Below are 15,651 nucleotides of genomic sequence, written 5' to 3' on the forward strand. Positions count from 1 at the left end.
GTGACAAAAAGTGGCTGCCAGGTAAAAATAATTTGGGGCTGAGGACAGGGTGCTGTTGCCCACGTGACAGTCTCTGCAGGACAGGGAAGAGCGCCACCCCCAGCCCCGCAGCTCTGCATCTTTCTGACCCCGCCGCTCTGTGCCCTCCCCTCTCCATGCTGGGGGCTGGCAACTTGGTGGCTTTGCTGGGTTTCTGAGCAAAAGCAGGCTGAAAATCCAAATCAGGACTCTACTCAGCCTGGCGCGGAAGAGGGAGGAGGCAAAAGAAGGGTCCTTAAGATCCTGTCCAGATGACCTAGCCGGGAGCACGCTGTGACCCTGCAAAGGTCACAGTGCTTACAGTTTTCTTAATCTACGGCCTCTCACTGCAGACGCGCTAGCTCAGCCACACACGGTGACGGTGACCATAGTGTCACTGCTGCTGCTGGTGAAGCTGTGATCCATCCACTGGCCGTGTGACCGGAGAGGGTTGTTTGCCTCACAAGGGGATCCATCTGGGGTTGGGGTGAGGGACAAAGTTAGGTTTGTCTGATTCTCTGAATTCAGTGGATGCGAGAAGCAGAGTCGGGGAAGAGATGCTGGGCTGTAAGCACTGTAAGCAAGTCCTAATACGCACTTCAAATGCATTTGTTTAAAATTAACCACACAAATGTGATAAAATCCATTTTAAAAATTAAAATTAAAAATCGCTTAATTCCCTCCTATAAGAAGTCAGGTTTTCCAAGATGTCTTCTGGGCTCTGTGAATCTTCCTGAAACTTCCTGACTCTTACATATTGCAAGAGGAATTATTTGTTTCTGCTCTATCGGGTTTATAATTTTCCCAGTCATGATAGTCTCTGCTGCACATTAACAACATGCTGTCTTGTTAACAGGAGCAAGGCCTCTGCCTCGTGGGCACTGGGGGAGCAGCTCTCCACCAGCAGGGACATAGAGTGCACTGAAATTCATCACTAGTGGGCATAGCCTTTCCTCTCTCTAGTCTAACTCCCTGAGAGCATCTCAGGCAGGAATGACGGACCTGAGTGAACCCTCTCAGGACTAACACCGTGGAGATGCTATTGCACTGAGTAAGGCCGACAGCACCACCATTACCAATGATTGGCGTTTGGAATCCATCACAACACCCAGCACATGTATCCAGTTCAGCTTGAAAGCCCCTCTTGAAGGTCACAGGGACATCCCTGTCTTGTTCCTTGCCTTAGAATTGCACTGCTTCATTTCCAAATACACGGGATTCCTAGTTATCTTTTGTTGTTAATTCCTAGCTTGATCCTACCGACAACATGTTTTACAGCTCCGCGCAAGGCTGAATTTTGTAAATTTTGTGGATGTTCCTCCTGTACTAAGAACTTTTGTGGTTTCTGTACCCTGCAGATATTTCCTTTTTTTTTTTTTACCCCTTAAAACAGTAAGTGTAGTTTCCCTATAATCCATGTCTCATGACCTCAGTGTCTGTTTCTCTGGGGTCTGCTCTGAGCTCTCTGCTGGTTCCAGTTGGAGACATTCAGTTTGCCAGATGCTCATGCCATGGAGATGCCAGAGAGTTTGAGGAGCTTGGGAGGGTGGGAGCATCACTTTCTCTTAGCACCTTGAGACATGGTCAGCCCAGGACTACTTTAGCCAATTTCACTATTTGAGGGCTGCTCAAGCAACGTGAGTTGCGGCTGCAACTTTCCTCCATTTTGGTCCCTTGTCTGTAGTAACTCGGCAGCTGCTTTGGGGGGAAGTCTTATTAAGACAATATCCAGTATTTTCAGTTGTTTTCCCTGGGGGAAGAGCCCAGCCCACCCTTGCTGAAGTAGATACCCCAGTTCTTTGGTTTGGCCTCTCCAGTGACCCATACTCTACAGAGGGCACTGGAGACACATTCATTCTTCTGTGAATCAGTATTTGCCTCCAAAAACTGAATCAATCTGAAATAATTTGAGATTGTTTTTAAACTACTTTGTCCTGTGGGATAAAAATGAAGTCTGTTGCTTGGTTTTGATCTCATTGCTCTTCTGGGAAGGCAGAGGAACACAAAAACCAAAGCCTGAACTTAAGGTTATAGTCACAAGACACATACAAAGAATTATGAATATTAAGGATTTAATTACCATATATTACTTCACAAATGCTTTATACCATTTATTATATACAATATTATAATCAATTGTACAGGGGCGCCTGGGTGGCTCAATTGGTTGGGTATCTGACTTTCACTCAGGTCATGATCTCACAGTTCATGGGTTCAAGCCCCGCATTGGGCTCTGTGCTGACAGCTCAGAGCCTGGAGCCTGTTTTGGATTCTGTGCCTCCTCTCTCTCTCCCTTTCCCCTGTTTGTATTCTCTCTCTCTTTCAAAAATAAATAAATTCTGTGTCTCCCTCTCTCTCTGCCCCTCCCCTGCTCAAGCTCTGTCTCTGTCTCTCTCAAAAATAAGTAAACATTAAAAAAATTTTTTTTTAATTGTACAATAATGACCTTCACATATTCAGGGAATCACCATTTCAAGGTATTTCTAGTAAACTCAATATTCAAGTCAATACTGAGCCAGAAAACACTGACTAAGGCTGAAGCTAAACATACAGGTATTATCTGAATAAACAAATCAAAATAGGCTTTGCTATTATTTTGTGCAAAGTATAAATAGAAACATTCAAACCTAGATTAATGTTAACAAATTTCTTTAATTAAAAATTCACGAAATACAAAGTGGTATCATGGATTAGATCTCAGAATAGAAAAAGAACATTACTAGAAACTGATACTGACACTCTTAATTAAACTCCAGACTTTCCAATTTTCTACTTTTATGAGTAATTCTTTTTTTAATTATTTTATTTAGTTTTCAAGTTTATTTATCTTGAGAAAGGGAGAGTAGGGGAGGAGTAGAGAGAGGGGAGACAGAGAATCCCAAGCAGGCTCCTCAATGTGGGCATAAACTTGACACAGATTCGATCTCATGAACCATGACATCATAACCTGAGCCGAAACCAACAGTTAGACACTTAACTGACTGAGCCACCCAGGCGCCCCTATGAATAATTCTTTGATGTGCATAAATCCTTGTCAGTGTTTCAGATTATTTCCTCAGGAGAGATTGCAAGGAGTTACCAGTTAACTGATTTTTTTCTGGTCTGATCTTGTTAAGAATGTGTTATGAACCAACACTTAGTTTGAGCCTGAATGGATGGGTGTGCCGTGCAGCTGACAGTGATCTTTCTGGTTCAGTGTGGGGTACGTCTAGTTCCTCCAATCCTCTGCTGTGGGGCCTCACCAACACGTCAAATCAAATAGCCAGTGTTAATTGGTGGTCAGTCGGTTAAGAGCAAATATAGGTGAGTGGGAGTAAGACTCCTCCCTGAGATCACTTATGTGATAAAGTGCATCAGTAATAATGTGTGTATCACAACCACTCTGAGCACCCACAGTGTTAAGAAAAAAACAAAAGCAAAAGAAACAGAACCTTTAAACATCATTTACTCTGTCCATCTTCTACTTCGCCCTCCAGCTGTGGTCTTTCACACAACCATGAGCAGAGTGGACAGAACACTGCTCACATCCCTCAGGTCATTGGCAGTGATGCTGAGCATGGCCAGGAATTTCTCAGCATGTGTGGCAAGCTCTGGAAAAGAAAAAGACTAGAATCATATAGAACCAGCCCCACAGTCTGAATAGAAAAATCTTGGGGTACATTTGGGGACTTCATTAATATCGATGCCATTATGTCATTAATGGCAGGTGTTCCTTGAGCGTCTGAATATAGTACTGAATATGGGGCTTGACCAATGACAATAACTGGGTAAAGCAAATAAATTATTTTATTTTTTTAAATGTTTATTTACATCTGAGACAGAGAGAGAGAGAGAGACAGAGTGCGAGCAGGGAAAGGCAGAGAGAGAGGGAGACACAGAATCTGAAGCAGGCTCCAGGCTCTGAGCTGTCAGCACAGAGCCCGACGTGAGGCTCAAACTCAGAACCGCAAGATCATGACCCGAGCCAAAGTCGGATGCTCAACTGACTGAGCCACCCAGGCACCCCAACAAATTAATTATTTTAATAGAATTCCTCTGAATATGACGTATAGATTTTATAGGCTAGGGAATCTTAATGAAACCTATGTCTTAAAGTGCCAGCCGTATTTTTTAGACAGTAATTCTTACATCTATCTTCTGTGTATCCATAATTTTCTTTAGAAAATCAATTAATACCTGTGAACTAAAATAAATTAGTTTTTGAAAAACCCAACTTTTTAACTCTCAGTACATGAACAATTTTACCAGCCTGCAAAGTCTTCTGCCAAACTTTTGAAAAGCATTAGAACCAGCTAAGTGCAGCACCAAAAGCTGGGTGGGAAAAAGGCATATTCTGATTTTATTCCCATCTTATTCTTCCCAAGTCTGACTCAGTTTAGGCCTAGCTAATTCTAAGACTGACAGCCACTGGATCATGCTCATGTGCAGAACACAGTTCTTAATAATGACCCTTTTCTGTTCTGCCTGTTGACACACAGCTGAACAACGAGCCCCTGAATGCGGTTCTGTGCTACAACATGTCCACCGTGGGCATGTGATGACACCCAACAATCTGAAACGAAAACAATATTGTTATTTTGTCATTAGCCAATTCCTCTAATCATGCCATCTCCAATATTATGCCTGTGATTTCAACAAAGATGAACAGCTCAACAGATATTCTAATACCACTGTCACTTCTTCCTTCTCATGGAAAACCTATCCCAACCAGATAAAAACCAGAGAGAGAGGAATGGCTTAAAATGGCTAAACCTTTCTATAACTAACCGTCAAGTCAATTAAACCCATTGCAAGTAAAAATAAATAAATAAATAAATAAATAAATAAATAAAATCTGGAGTAAAAATATCTGTCCCAATTATTATAGGTTATTCAAAGATGGGAAAGGGGGCTGGATGGGAAGCAGGAAAGGGAGGAAGAGAACGGGAAAGGAGAGGGAGAGGAGAGGGAAAGGAGGGGAAGGGGAAAGTCTGTTGAAGGACCAACTCTCTGACCTTTTCCATGAGCACAGGGGAGGTGAGCAGTGGGTATAAAGACGGCGTCACTAAGCTACTTAAGATCTCTTGAGAAAATACCCTTTTGGAACAGAAGGATCTTCAATTCTCCTTTGCTAAGCTTCCTCTTGCCCTTTCTTTTCTGCCTGGCTTGGGCACCATGACAACTGTCAGGTGACCCAGCAAACACAGCCCTCAGCAGCCTGCACCAAGGCCGCCAGTGGAAGGGAGCAGTGGGTTTTGCTGTTTGAGATGCAGGGACAGCGCACCTGGGAGAAAGCCTACCAGCATCACCGGAGAAAGGTAGGAAAGGCAGGTGCCAGGGCACCACCCGCAAAATGCCAGCGCTTTGCCTGGAAACCAAAAGCTAATTTTATTTTCAGAGATGGAACGGTTGAAATGATATTTCCTTAAAAGGTTGGTCATGTGTGTTGCCACACAATAAAAATTCTGTTGAGTGGATTATGGTTATTTTAGGACTCTGAATTATGGCGTGTTTATAAAGTACTTAATTTTTCCTAAATGATTTGAAAGTGTGTTAAGACACAAAGATCCAGGGACCCTCTCCCTATCAAAACAGCATGTTCCAGGGAGAACTAAAAACTGACTTTTATCTCTACTAGGAGATATGCTATTATTTCCATTTATTTATTGCAAATGTGGGTATCATTTGAGAAGGTCACCTTGTGCTTTCAAAATGGCCTGCCGTAGTGGCCACTGAGATGTCAGTGGGGCCATCCAACTCCATGGTGCTCAGTCGGTGCTGTCTCTCCGTGTCTGTGTTTCTCAAAGTTGAGAAATGCTCTTAAGAAGGGAGCATCTTGGGGAGGGGGTGTTGCTTTGTGATGTTCTGAAGGCATCTCCCCAGGGCAGGGACCCAGGGTTTCTGCAGAATACAAGATCCAGGCTAGCCTTTCTACTCCTCCCAGGATTCTGCCTGCCTGGGTGGTGGGGACACTGTGTTCTCAGGGAGGTCATACTTACTTCAAGGCTGCTCCAGTGCCCACGCACACCTGGTCCTGCACCCACTAACCTCCTTGGGAGCCCGGCTTTCCTCAGGCTCACCCCCACTTCCTCAGACCTCCGGGCTTCCTACGATCTTCTCTGTGCCCTCTCTTAAGAAGCACACCCTCTTCCCTCTCTGGTTCCTGTGTCTGCCATCTCATGTCACCACATGATTGATGTAATGTGTTTATTTTGTCCTATTTGTTCTCCCATCTGGGAGGACGGTGACTGCATTCTGCTGCTATGATATCCTCAGTACCTAGAGCACATAGTGAGTCACAGTTAGCAAATAGTGGTTGGCAGGGAAAAATTGAAAGAGAGAGTATGACAATAAGTACAAAATCAGTTGGCATCGCCTCTTTGAATAACAGATAAGAATGTAAATGCCATGAGGGTTTTGTTCATGGATGTGTCCCAGAGACTAGAATTGTCCCCGGCAAGAGGTAGGTGATTGATAAACACCCCCAATGTAAGTGAGTAGCTAGGCTCTATGCCTAAGAGACTGTAAGACAAAGAAGATTTGAAATGGTCAGGGTGGGAAGTGGGGGGCTATGAAGAGGGAGAGCCAGTAGCTGGCATTTGGTGTGGGACCCAGGTGTGGCTGTGGAGTGTGAAATCACATGGCCCTGATGAGTGCAGCTCCGAGACGTCCCAGAAACAACATGGTTGCTGGGCCTAAGAAGGCAGCGCTGAAACACTCCGATATGGCGTGGCCAGCAGCAGAGGGCGCGGACCCAGGAACTCATGATCCCAGCATCAGGTGTTAAAGGGAGGGCCATGCGTCTTACCTGGAAGGGAATGAAGTGAAGACAGGGAGCCAGTCTCGGGTACAGTCAACTAAGAAAGCTGAAAAGAAGGGCACGGTGGGTACACAAGGGGGCAACTGGGGCCAGAGGGACCAGTCCAGGTGGGGGTGGTGCCAAGAGTCCCAGCAGAGGCTTTCTGGCGAGGAGAGGAGAGGTCAGGACAGGAGGACATCAGAGGGCAGAGGGTGCAGAGTGCTGGCAGGGCCATCCTGTGGTGCAGACCTCATGGTGGGAAGATGAGATGCTCCAGATGGGGAAGGCCCCAGTGAATGACTGGAATCTGGGCCTGAGCAGAAGGGTGTTGGAGCAGAGGCCACACGGCCCCCCCTGGAGGCAGCAGGGAGAGCCAGCAGGCCTCTTTTTACCACCCCAGACCTCACCACTTGGCACTAAAACTTAAATCCTTCTTCCTTATTAAGAGTAAGAGGAGCCAGCTCTTTATTTAGTTTCTTACCGCTTGGCTTCCTTGGGAACATAAAGGACTTTGATGCACTAGAAGGGGGAAAAAAGATTTATGGGAAAGTGCTGTGCCCAAAGCATCTCTAGAATCCAGTGCCTTGTCATCAGTCTGGCATCTCAACAGGACCTTCTATCTTAGAGCCTGAACACCCATTCATGCTAAAAATAAAACTAAAATAATCTTAGTATAGAAAAATTGCTACTGATATTTCCCTAACATAATAAAATATGAATATCTCAGCCCTAAGACAGTATCTCAGTTAATAGGGAAACACTAGGGGGACCTGGGCAGTTCAGTCAGTTGAGCATCTGACTTTGGCTCAAGTCATGATCTCGCAGTTCATAAGTTCAGGCCCCACATCAGGCTCTGTGCTGACAACTCAGAGCCTGGAGCCTGCTTTGGATTCTATGACTCCCTCTCTCTCTGCCCCTCCCCTGTTATCACTCTGTCTGTCTCTCTAAAAAATAAATAAACATTTTTTAAAAATAGGGAAACACTCAAGGTATTCCCTATGAAGTAAGAAATAAAACAAGAATGCCTACACTCTTATATACCCTTTTAAATTGTGTTGGAGGTATTAGCCAAAGCAAGTAGACAAGACAAATCCATTAGGCATGAAAATGAAATGAAATATGTATCTGGCTTTTTTTTCTATTTGTAGATGAAATGAGTAAATATCTGAAGAACCCAGGAGAATCAATAGAAAATCAAATTTAAATTGGGAAAAGTAATTGCAACTTATATCACAAAAGGTTAATACCCTTATATGCAAGGATCCTCTAAAAATAAGAAGAAAAATGCAAACCACTCCATATGAAGATGGGCAAGTGATATGAACAAAAGTTCACAGAAAAACAATTGCAAACAGCTCTTAACCTACAAAAAGTTGGTCAATTTCACTTATAACAGAGACACGCAAATGAAATTTGCACTGTAATACCATTTCTCACCTATCAGGCTGGCAAAAATGCCCCGGATTGTTGGCAGTGTTCTGGGACAGAAGCAGTGTCAGCAGCGCTTGTGGGCACGCAGCAGAGAGCAGCCCCACTGGGGATTTAGTGATACCTAACGAAACTGCACATGCACTTGGCCTCTAGCCCAGAAGTACCCATTCCAGAGGCACACTGGCAAAGATCCAAAAAGAAATTGCGAAAGATGCTAATTGCTGCAATATTTGTAATAGCAAAATTGGAGCTAACCCAAATGTCCATCAAAAACAAGCTGGGTCAGTAAGTTAGGATGATGCTTTTACATGATGAAGTACTATGCAGGTCCAAAAAAGGAATAAGAAACCTCTCTATGGACTACTATAGAATTGTGTCTATAATATATTGTGAGATTGAAAAAGCAACATGGAGAAAGATGTGTAAAATGTGCTACATTTATCCAAAAAAGAGGGATTGAAAATATATCTATATATACTTATATATAAATATATTGACACACACACACCTATTATATATCCTCATATTTTCAGAAATGAAAGGTGTGACAGCAAAATTAGACTTGTCATCAGGGAGCAGGGCAAAGATGACAGGGACCTCTTAGAAAAGGCACTTGTTTGACAGATTTGACTTTGGAGCTAGGTAAATATGTTACATATTATAAAACAAAATTAAACTTAAAAAGCATTCCAAATACCGAAAATAAAATGAACCTGAGTGCAGGTGCAGTTGGTTTCATAACCATATTGAGAGGAACTATTTCAGTTGTCTTTATGTTTTACATTTATGTGTTTCTTTTTTATTGTTGAGGTAGAGTTGACACACAATGCTGTATTAGCGTCAGGTGTGCACCACAGTGACTCGACAGTCCTACACGTTGCTCAGGGCTCGTCACCATGAGTGTGGTCACCATCTGTCACCATACAGGGTTGTTACAGTTCTCTGTGTGGTACTATTCATCTCCCTGACTTACTTATTTGATAACTGGAAGTTTGTACCCCTCACCCCCTTCGTCCGTTTCACCCATTCCCCACCTCTCCTCCCTCTGGCAACCACTGGTTTGTTTTCTGTATTTATGAGTCTGGTGTTTGTTTGTTTGGTTATTAAGAGTCCATATTGTCTTCCTCTGACTTATTTCACTTAACATTGTATCTCTCTGGGTCTACCCATGATGTCACAAATGACAAGACCTCACTCTTTTTTATGGTTGAGTAATATATGTATATAGTATATGTATATAGTGTATATACATAGCATATATATAGTATACATATAGTATATATATATGTGCTATATATAGTGTACATATATGTATATATGTATATAGTATATGTATATACTATTTGTATATACTATATGTATATACTATATGTATATAGTATATGTATATACATATAGTATATGTATATAGTGTATACATATATACATATACTCTATATATATTATATATAACATAGAGGTTCATATATCCTTTTGAATTAGTGTTTTCACTTTCTTTTGGTAAATACCCAGTAGTAGAATTACTGGATCATATGGTATTTCTATTTTTATTTTTTTGAGTACTACACACCAGTAGCACTTCCATACTGTTTTCCACAGTGGCTGCACCAACTTGCATTCCCACCGACAGTGGATGAGGGTTCCCTTTTCTCCACATTCTCACCAACACTTGTTATTTCTTGTCTTTTTGATACTAGCCATGCTGACTAGGTTGAAGTGATCTCTCACTGGTTTCAATTTGCATTTCCCTGATGATGAGTGATGTTGAGGATCTTTTCATGTGTCTGTTGACCATCTGGATGCCTTCCTTGAAAAAATGTCTTTTCAGGGCCTCTGTCCATTTTTTAATTGGATCGTTTTTCAGCATTGAGTTAGACAAGTTCTTTATATATTTTAGATATTAAACCTTACTGGATATGTCATTTGCAAATATCTTATTTTGGATACTAACCCCTCATCAGATATGTCATTTGCAAATATCCTCTCCCATTCTGTAGGTTCCTTTTTCTCTTTGTTGATGATTTCCTTTGCTGTACAAAAGTTTGTCATTTTGGTATAGTCCCAGTAGTTTATTTTTGCCTTTGTTTCCCTTACCCGAGGGACATAAATATGTTGCCAATGTCCACGAGAAGTCAGTATTATTCTTATGGACCATGGGTGTTTAGGGTGGGATAAAGCCAATGAGTAGCTCTGATGGTGTCATTGAGAACTGGGAATTACAGCTCGAGAGAAGGGAAATACAGAACTAAGACTCATGAGCCCAACTAAATGGAATGGGGTTCTGAACCAGAGCTGGAAGGATCAAATGGGCTTTGTCTATGGCAAAGGCCTTCAAAGAAAAAACCCAGTATAAACAAAACTAGCACCCAGACCATGGTCTCTAAATGTCATTTCCCACTGGAAGAACCAGGCTTTGCTGTAAAAATGGTGGATTCCCAGTTGAGATAAGATATTTACAAGATAACCCTGTATCACCTTGTCACTCCAGAAAGCAAAAAAGCTGTCAAAGCTATTAGCATTGTTTAAAAAGCCAACTGTTTGATAAAAACCCTCAAGAATGTAGGGATAGAAGGATCGTACCTCAAGATCATAAAAGCCGTATATGAAAAATTCACTGATAACATCATCCTCAATGGGGAAAAGCTGAGAGCTTTTGCCATAACGTCAGGAACACGAGAGGGATGTCCACTCTTGCCACTGTTATTCAACATAGTATTGGAAGTCCTAGCCTCAGCAATCAGACACCACAAAGAAATAAAAGGCATCCAAATAGGCAAGGAGGAGGTCAAACTTTCACTCTTTGCAGATGACATGATACTCTATATGGAAAACCCAAAAGATTCCACCAAAAAACTGCTAGAACTGATCCATGAATTCAGCAAAGTCGTAGGATATAAAATTAATGCACAGAAATAGGTTACATTCCTATACACCAATAATGAAGCAACGGAAAGAGAAATCAAGGAATTGTTCCCATTCACAATTGCACCAAAAACCATAAAATAGCTAGGAATAAACCTAACCAAAGAGGTGAAAAATCTATACACTGAAAACTATAGAAAGCTTATAAAAGAAATTAAAGAAGACACAAATAAATGGAAAAATATTCCATGCTTTTGGATTGGAAGAAGAAATATCGTTAAAAAGTCTATACTACCCAAAGCAATCTACATATTTAATGCAATACCTATCAAAATAACACCAGCATTCTGCACAGAGCTAGAAAAAACAATCCTAACATTTGTATGAAACCACAAAAGACCCTGAATGGCCAAAGCGATCTTGAAGAAGAAAACCAAAGCAGGAGGCATCACAATCCCAGTGTGGTACTGGCACAAAAACAGACACTCAGATCAATGGAACAGAATAGAGAACCCAGAAAAGGACCCACAAACGTATGGACAACTAATCTTTGACAAAGCAGGAAAGAATATCCAATGGAATAAAGACAGTCTCTTCAGCAAGTGGTGCTGGGAAAACCGGACAGCGACGCGCAGAAGAATGAACCTGAACCACTTTCTTACACCAGACAGAAAAATAAACTCAAAATGGATGAAAGTCCTAAATGTGAGACAGAAAGCTATCAAAATCCTCGAGGAGAAAGCAGGCAAAAACCTCCTTGACCTCGACCACAGCAACTTCTTACTCAATATGTCTCCAGAGACAAGGGAAACAAAAGCAAAAATGAACTACTCGGAGCTCATCAAGATAAAAATCGTCTGCACAGCAAAGGAAACAATCAACAAAACTAAAAGGCAACCGACAGAATGGGAGAAGATATTTGCAAATGACATATCAGATAAAGGGTTAGTATCCAAAATTTATAAAGAACGTCTCAAACTCAACACCCAAAAACAAATAATCCAGTGAAAAATGGGCCAAAGACATGAACAGACACTTTTACAAAGAAGACATCCTGATGGCCAACTGACACATGAAAAGATGCTCAACATCACTCATCATCAGGGAAATACAAATCAAAACCACAATGGCTAAGGTTAACAACTCAGGCAACAACAGATGTTGTTGAGGATGCAGAGAAAGAGGAACTCTTTTGCACTGCTGGTGGGAATGCAAAATGGTGCAGCCACTCTGGAAAACAGTGTGGAGGTTCCTCAAAAAATTAAAAATAGAACTATCCTACGACCCAGCAATTGCACTGGTAGGTATTTATCCAAGGGATACAGGTGGGCTGTTTTGAAGGGACACATGCACCCCCATGTTTATAGTAGCACTATTGACAATAGCCAAAGTATGGAAAGAACTCAAATGTCCATCGACAGATAAAGGAATAAAGAAGATGTGGTATCTGATACTCGACAATCAAAAAGAATGAAATCTTGCCATTTGCAACTATGTGGATGGAACTGGAGGGTATTATGGTAAGCGAAATTAGTCAGAGAAAGACAAATATCATATGACTTAACTCATATGAGGACTTTAAGATACAAAACAGATGAACATAAGGGAAGGTAAACAAAAATAATATAAAAACAAGGAGGGGGACAGGGGTGCCTGGGTAGCTCAGTCAGTTAAGCGTCCAACTTCGGCTCAGGTCATGATCTCATGGTTCATGAGTTCAAGCTCCTCACTGGGCTCTGTGCTGACAGCTCAGAGGCTGGAGTCTGCTTCCAGTTCTGTGTCTCCCTTTCTCTCTGCCCCTCCCCTGCTCATGCTCTGTGTCTGTCTCTCTGTCTCAAAAATCTCAAAAAACATTAGGGAAAAAAAAAATTTTTAATGAGGAGGGGGACAAAACAGAAGGCACTCTTAAATACAGAGAACAAACTGAGGGTTGCTGGAGGGGTTGTGGGAGAGGGGATGGGCTAAATGGGCAAAGGGCATTAGGGAGGACACTTGTTGGGATGAGCCCTGGGTATTATACACAGGGGATGAATCACTGAATCTATTCCTGAAATCGCTATAGCACTATGTGCTAACTAACTTGGATGTAAATTAAACAATAAAAAATAAAAGTCAACTGTCTCACTGGCCCCAGAGGGACATGTTGACTATCAAAAAGGATGTCAATGGCAGTGTACTGAAACACATCAAATATGTTTGAATTTTTTACTTCCTAATGATGTTAAACAGAAACACCTTACCCACCCCCTTTGGAAGGTGCTAAGAACAACTTGTTATTTTGAAAATTAGTAAATAAAGAGAATGCAGTTATCCTGCAAAAGTGAAGTGTAGACGTATTCCAGCAAATAAATGTGAAATGGATGACAGAATCAGAATGTTTCTAATTCTCACAAAAACAGAGATAAGCAGAAATGTGTACCTTGTGATAAAATATCACCATGGGGTAGTCTTGCCAAGGAAAAAAAATTGAACCTGAATTTCTAACTATCAGTTTATAGGTAGTGCCAGGCATTCAGTCAGCAAAATCCAGACTAAGAAAGTCTACAGGACAAATTATCTGATTTCCCTACAACACATTGCAAGGGCGGAAATGGAGGCAAAAACTATAATTTAAAGAGGTGCAAGAGATACATCAAGTAAGTAAAATTTATGGACCTTTTGACCTAGGTCCTAAGTCCAACAAGCAAACAAGAGAGAGGAGAGGGGAGGGGATAATAGAAGACATGTGGGCGGTGCCTGAATACTTAATTAAAGAACTGTTGTAGGGGCGCCTGGTGGCTCAGACAGTTAAGCGTCAGACCCCAGCCCAGGTTATGATCTCAGGGTTTATGAGTTCCAGCCCCGCGTCGGGCTCTGTGCTGACAGCTCGGAGCCTAGAGCCTGTTTCCGATTCTGTGTCTCCCTCTCTTTCTGCCCTTCCCCCGCTCACACTCTGTGTGTCTCTCTCTCCAAAATAAATAAACATTAAAATTTTTTTTTAAAAAAGAACTTGTCAACTTGGTGTGATTATGGTATTGTAAGCATGTACTTTTAAAAGGTTCCCTATGTTTTGAAGACATATATTAAGATGTTTAAGGATGAAAAAGATTTGCTTGGCTTGATTTGCTACAATCTCAGGTGGGGCAGCGGCAGTGGGTGGGGGCAGAGATGAAACCGGATTGGCCCCTAGTTAGCTTTGGTGAAGCTGAGTGAGACTCCATGGGGGTTTGTTATACTATTTTTCTCATTTTTATTTATGGTTAAAATTTTATACTACATTTTTTTAAATTCATAATTTTGAGTGGAAAAAGAAGCAGAGTGGGTAGGTAAACATGATTTCCATAAATTTAAAAAGATAATAATAGAAAATATTGGTTATGGGTGCCTTCATAGTGGTAAAAATGCAGACACAGGTGGGAAGGATAGGGGCTGACTTCAGGATGGGGTGGCCTGGGGAGGTGCAGGGGGCGGGCTGAAGCAGGATACAGTGTCAGGTGCAATGTGAGGTCTCTATAGGACAGGATGTTTGCGCTTGTTAATTCTCTATGGGGGGAGGGGCTCTTCAATATCGTTGCTCCGGTCTCTGCCCCCTCCCCCCCACACTTCTGAAACACATTGGTGGGACCCGTAGATGGTGCAACGAAGGAGGCAGAGCAGGGTCAAGGCTGCTGATCTTCCAGAGCCATCAGAACGCTCTATTCCATGTGCACACTCGTCTGGCAAAACCCAACTGGAAAGGACTGTTTACACTGTCTTCTAGCCGCACCGGCAGCTGAGGTGGCCGAGGCGAGCCTTTCTGCGTCACCGGGGTGTCAGGCTCTTGCACTCGGCCAGGCTCGGCCGCCTCTCCTGTGCTGTTGGCCCTCGAGAGCCTACACGGAGGATTATGCTTCTCTCCATTCTAGTACTCCCTGGACTGGACCTTTTCATTCGATAATTCTCCAGTTACTTTTAATTTTTGTCAGAGTAATGTAAGCACTTTTGAAAAAATTAAAAAGTACCAAAACACTTTAAGAAAAACAGCAGTTTCTCCCCATGGCAAAGCCCCATTCCAAGGCAGCCGTGCTCAACGCGTCTGGCAGTTTCTCCTGGTTTTGACCTCCATTTTTCAGAAGAATATGCTCATTTGCCGTATCTTCTCAATATAATCGGTTTTTATTAAGTCAATAACCAGTTATAATGACTATGCAAAACCACTTATTTTTCAGTCAAGTTGTAATTATATCTCCTTTCTTACAATTTCTTATAAGGGTTAATAGTTGCTTTGTTGTCACGTTGCTTGAGTTTTTTGTATATTTGTAGTTATTTTTTCTCAAATATTCCATATTCCATCAGTCATCAAATGCTGATGAATAAATTCTCAAACACTCAAGAACATCAAATAGTCTTTCAGTCCCCCACCCCCCACCCCTCTTCAGCAGTCCTCCCTCCACCTTCCTGCTTCCGGTGGGATGGCACGTTGTGTACGCTCTGGGCCCACTGAGCTGATGATGCGCCGGGAGCTCCCTGTGCCGTCTCCCACGTTGAAAACCCTTTTCCTGGACACCATGCTTTCAGCACCTTGGTTTACGCCCTCGCTGAGA

At 42.2% G+C, this 15,651-nt stretch overlaps 1 protein-coding gene across 2 annotated transcripts in view; it reads left to right on the forward strand.

The window, feature by feature from the left end:
• Positions 1 to 5,245: 5,245 nt before the first annotated feature.
• The window catches only part of CFAP97D2 (CFAP97 domain containing 2), a 34,573-nt gene continuing 24,167 nt past the window's right edge, over positions 5,246 to 15,651 (forward strand). For both annotated transcript variants that reach the window (XM_042904916.1, XM_042904923.1), the window contains exon 1: positions 5,246 to 5,315. In XM_042904916.1, the coding sequence (XP_042760850.1) occupies positions 5,265 to 5,315 (51 nt within the window). In that variant the 5' untranslated portion in view covers positions 5,246 to 5,264. The remainder of the gene's footprint in view (positions 5,316 to 15,651) is intronic.

The sequence above is a fragment of the Panthera leo genome, chromosome A1 (genome assembly GCF_018350215.1).
Source record: "Panthera leo isolate Ple1 chromosome A1, P.leo_Ple1_pat1.1, whole genome shotgun sequence".
Lineage (NCBI taxonomy): Eukaryota > Metazoa > Chordata > Mammalia > Carnivora > Felidae > Panthera > Panthera leo.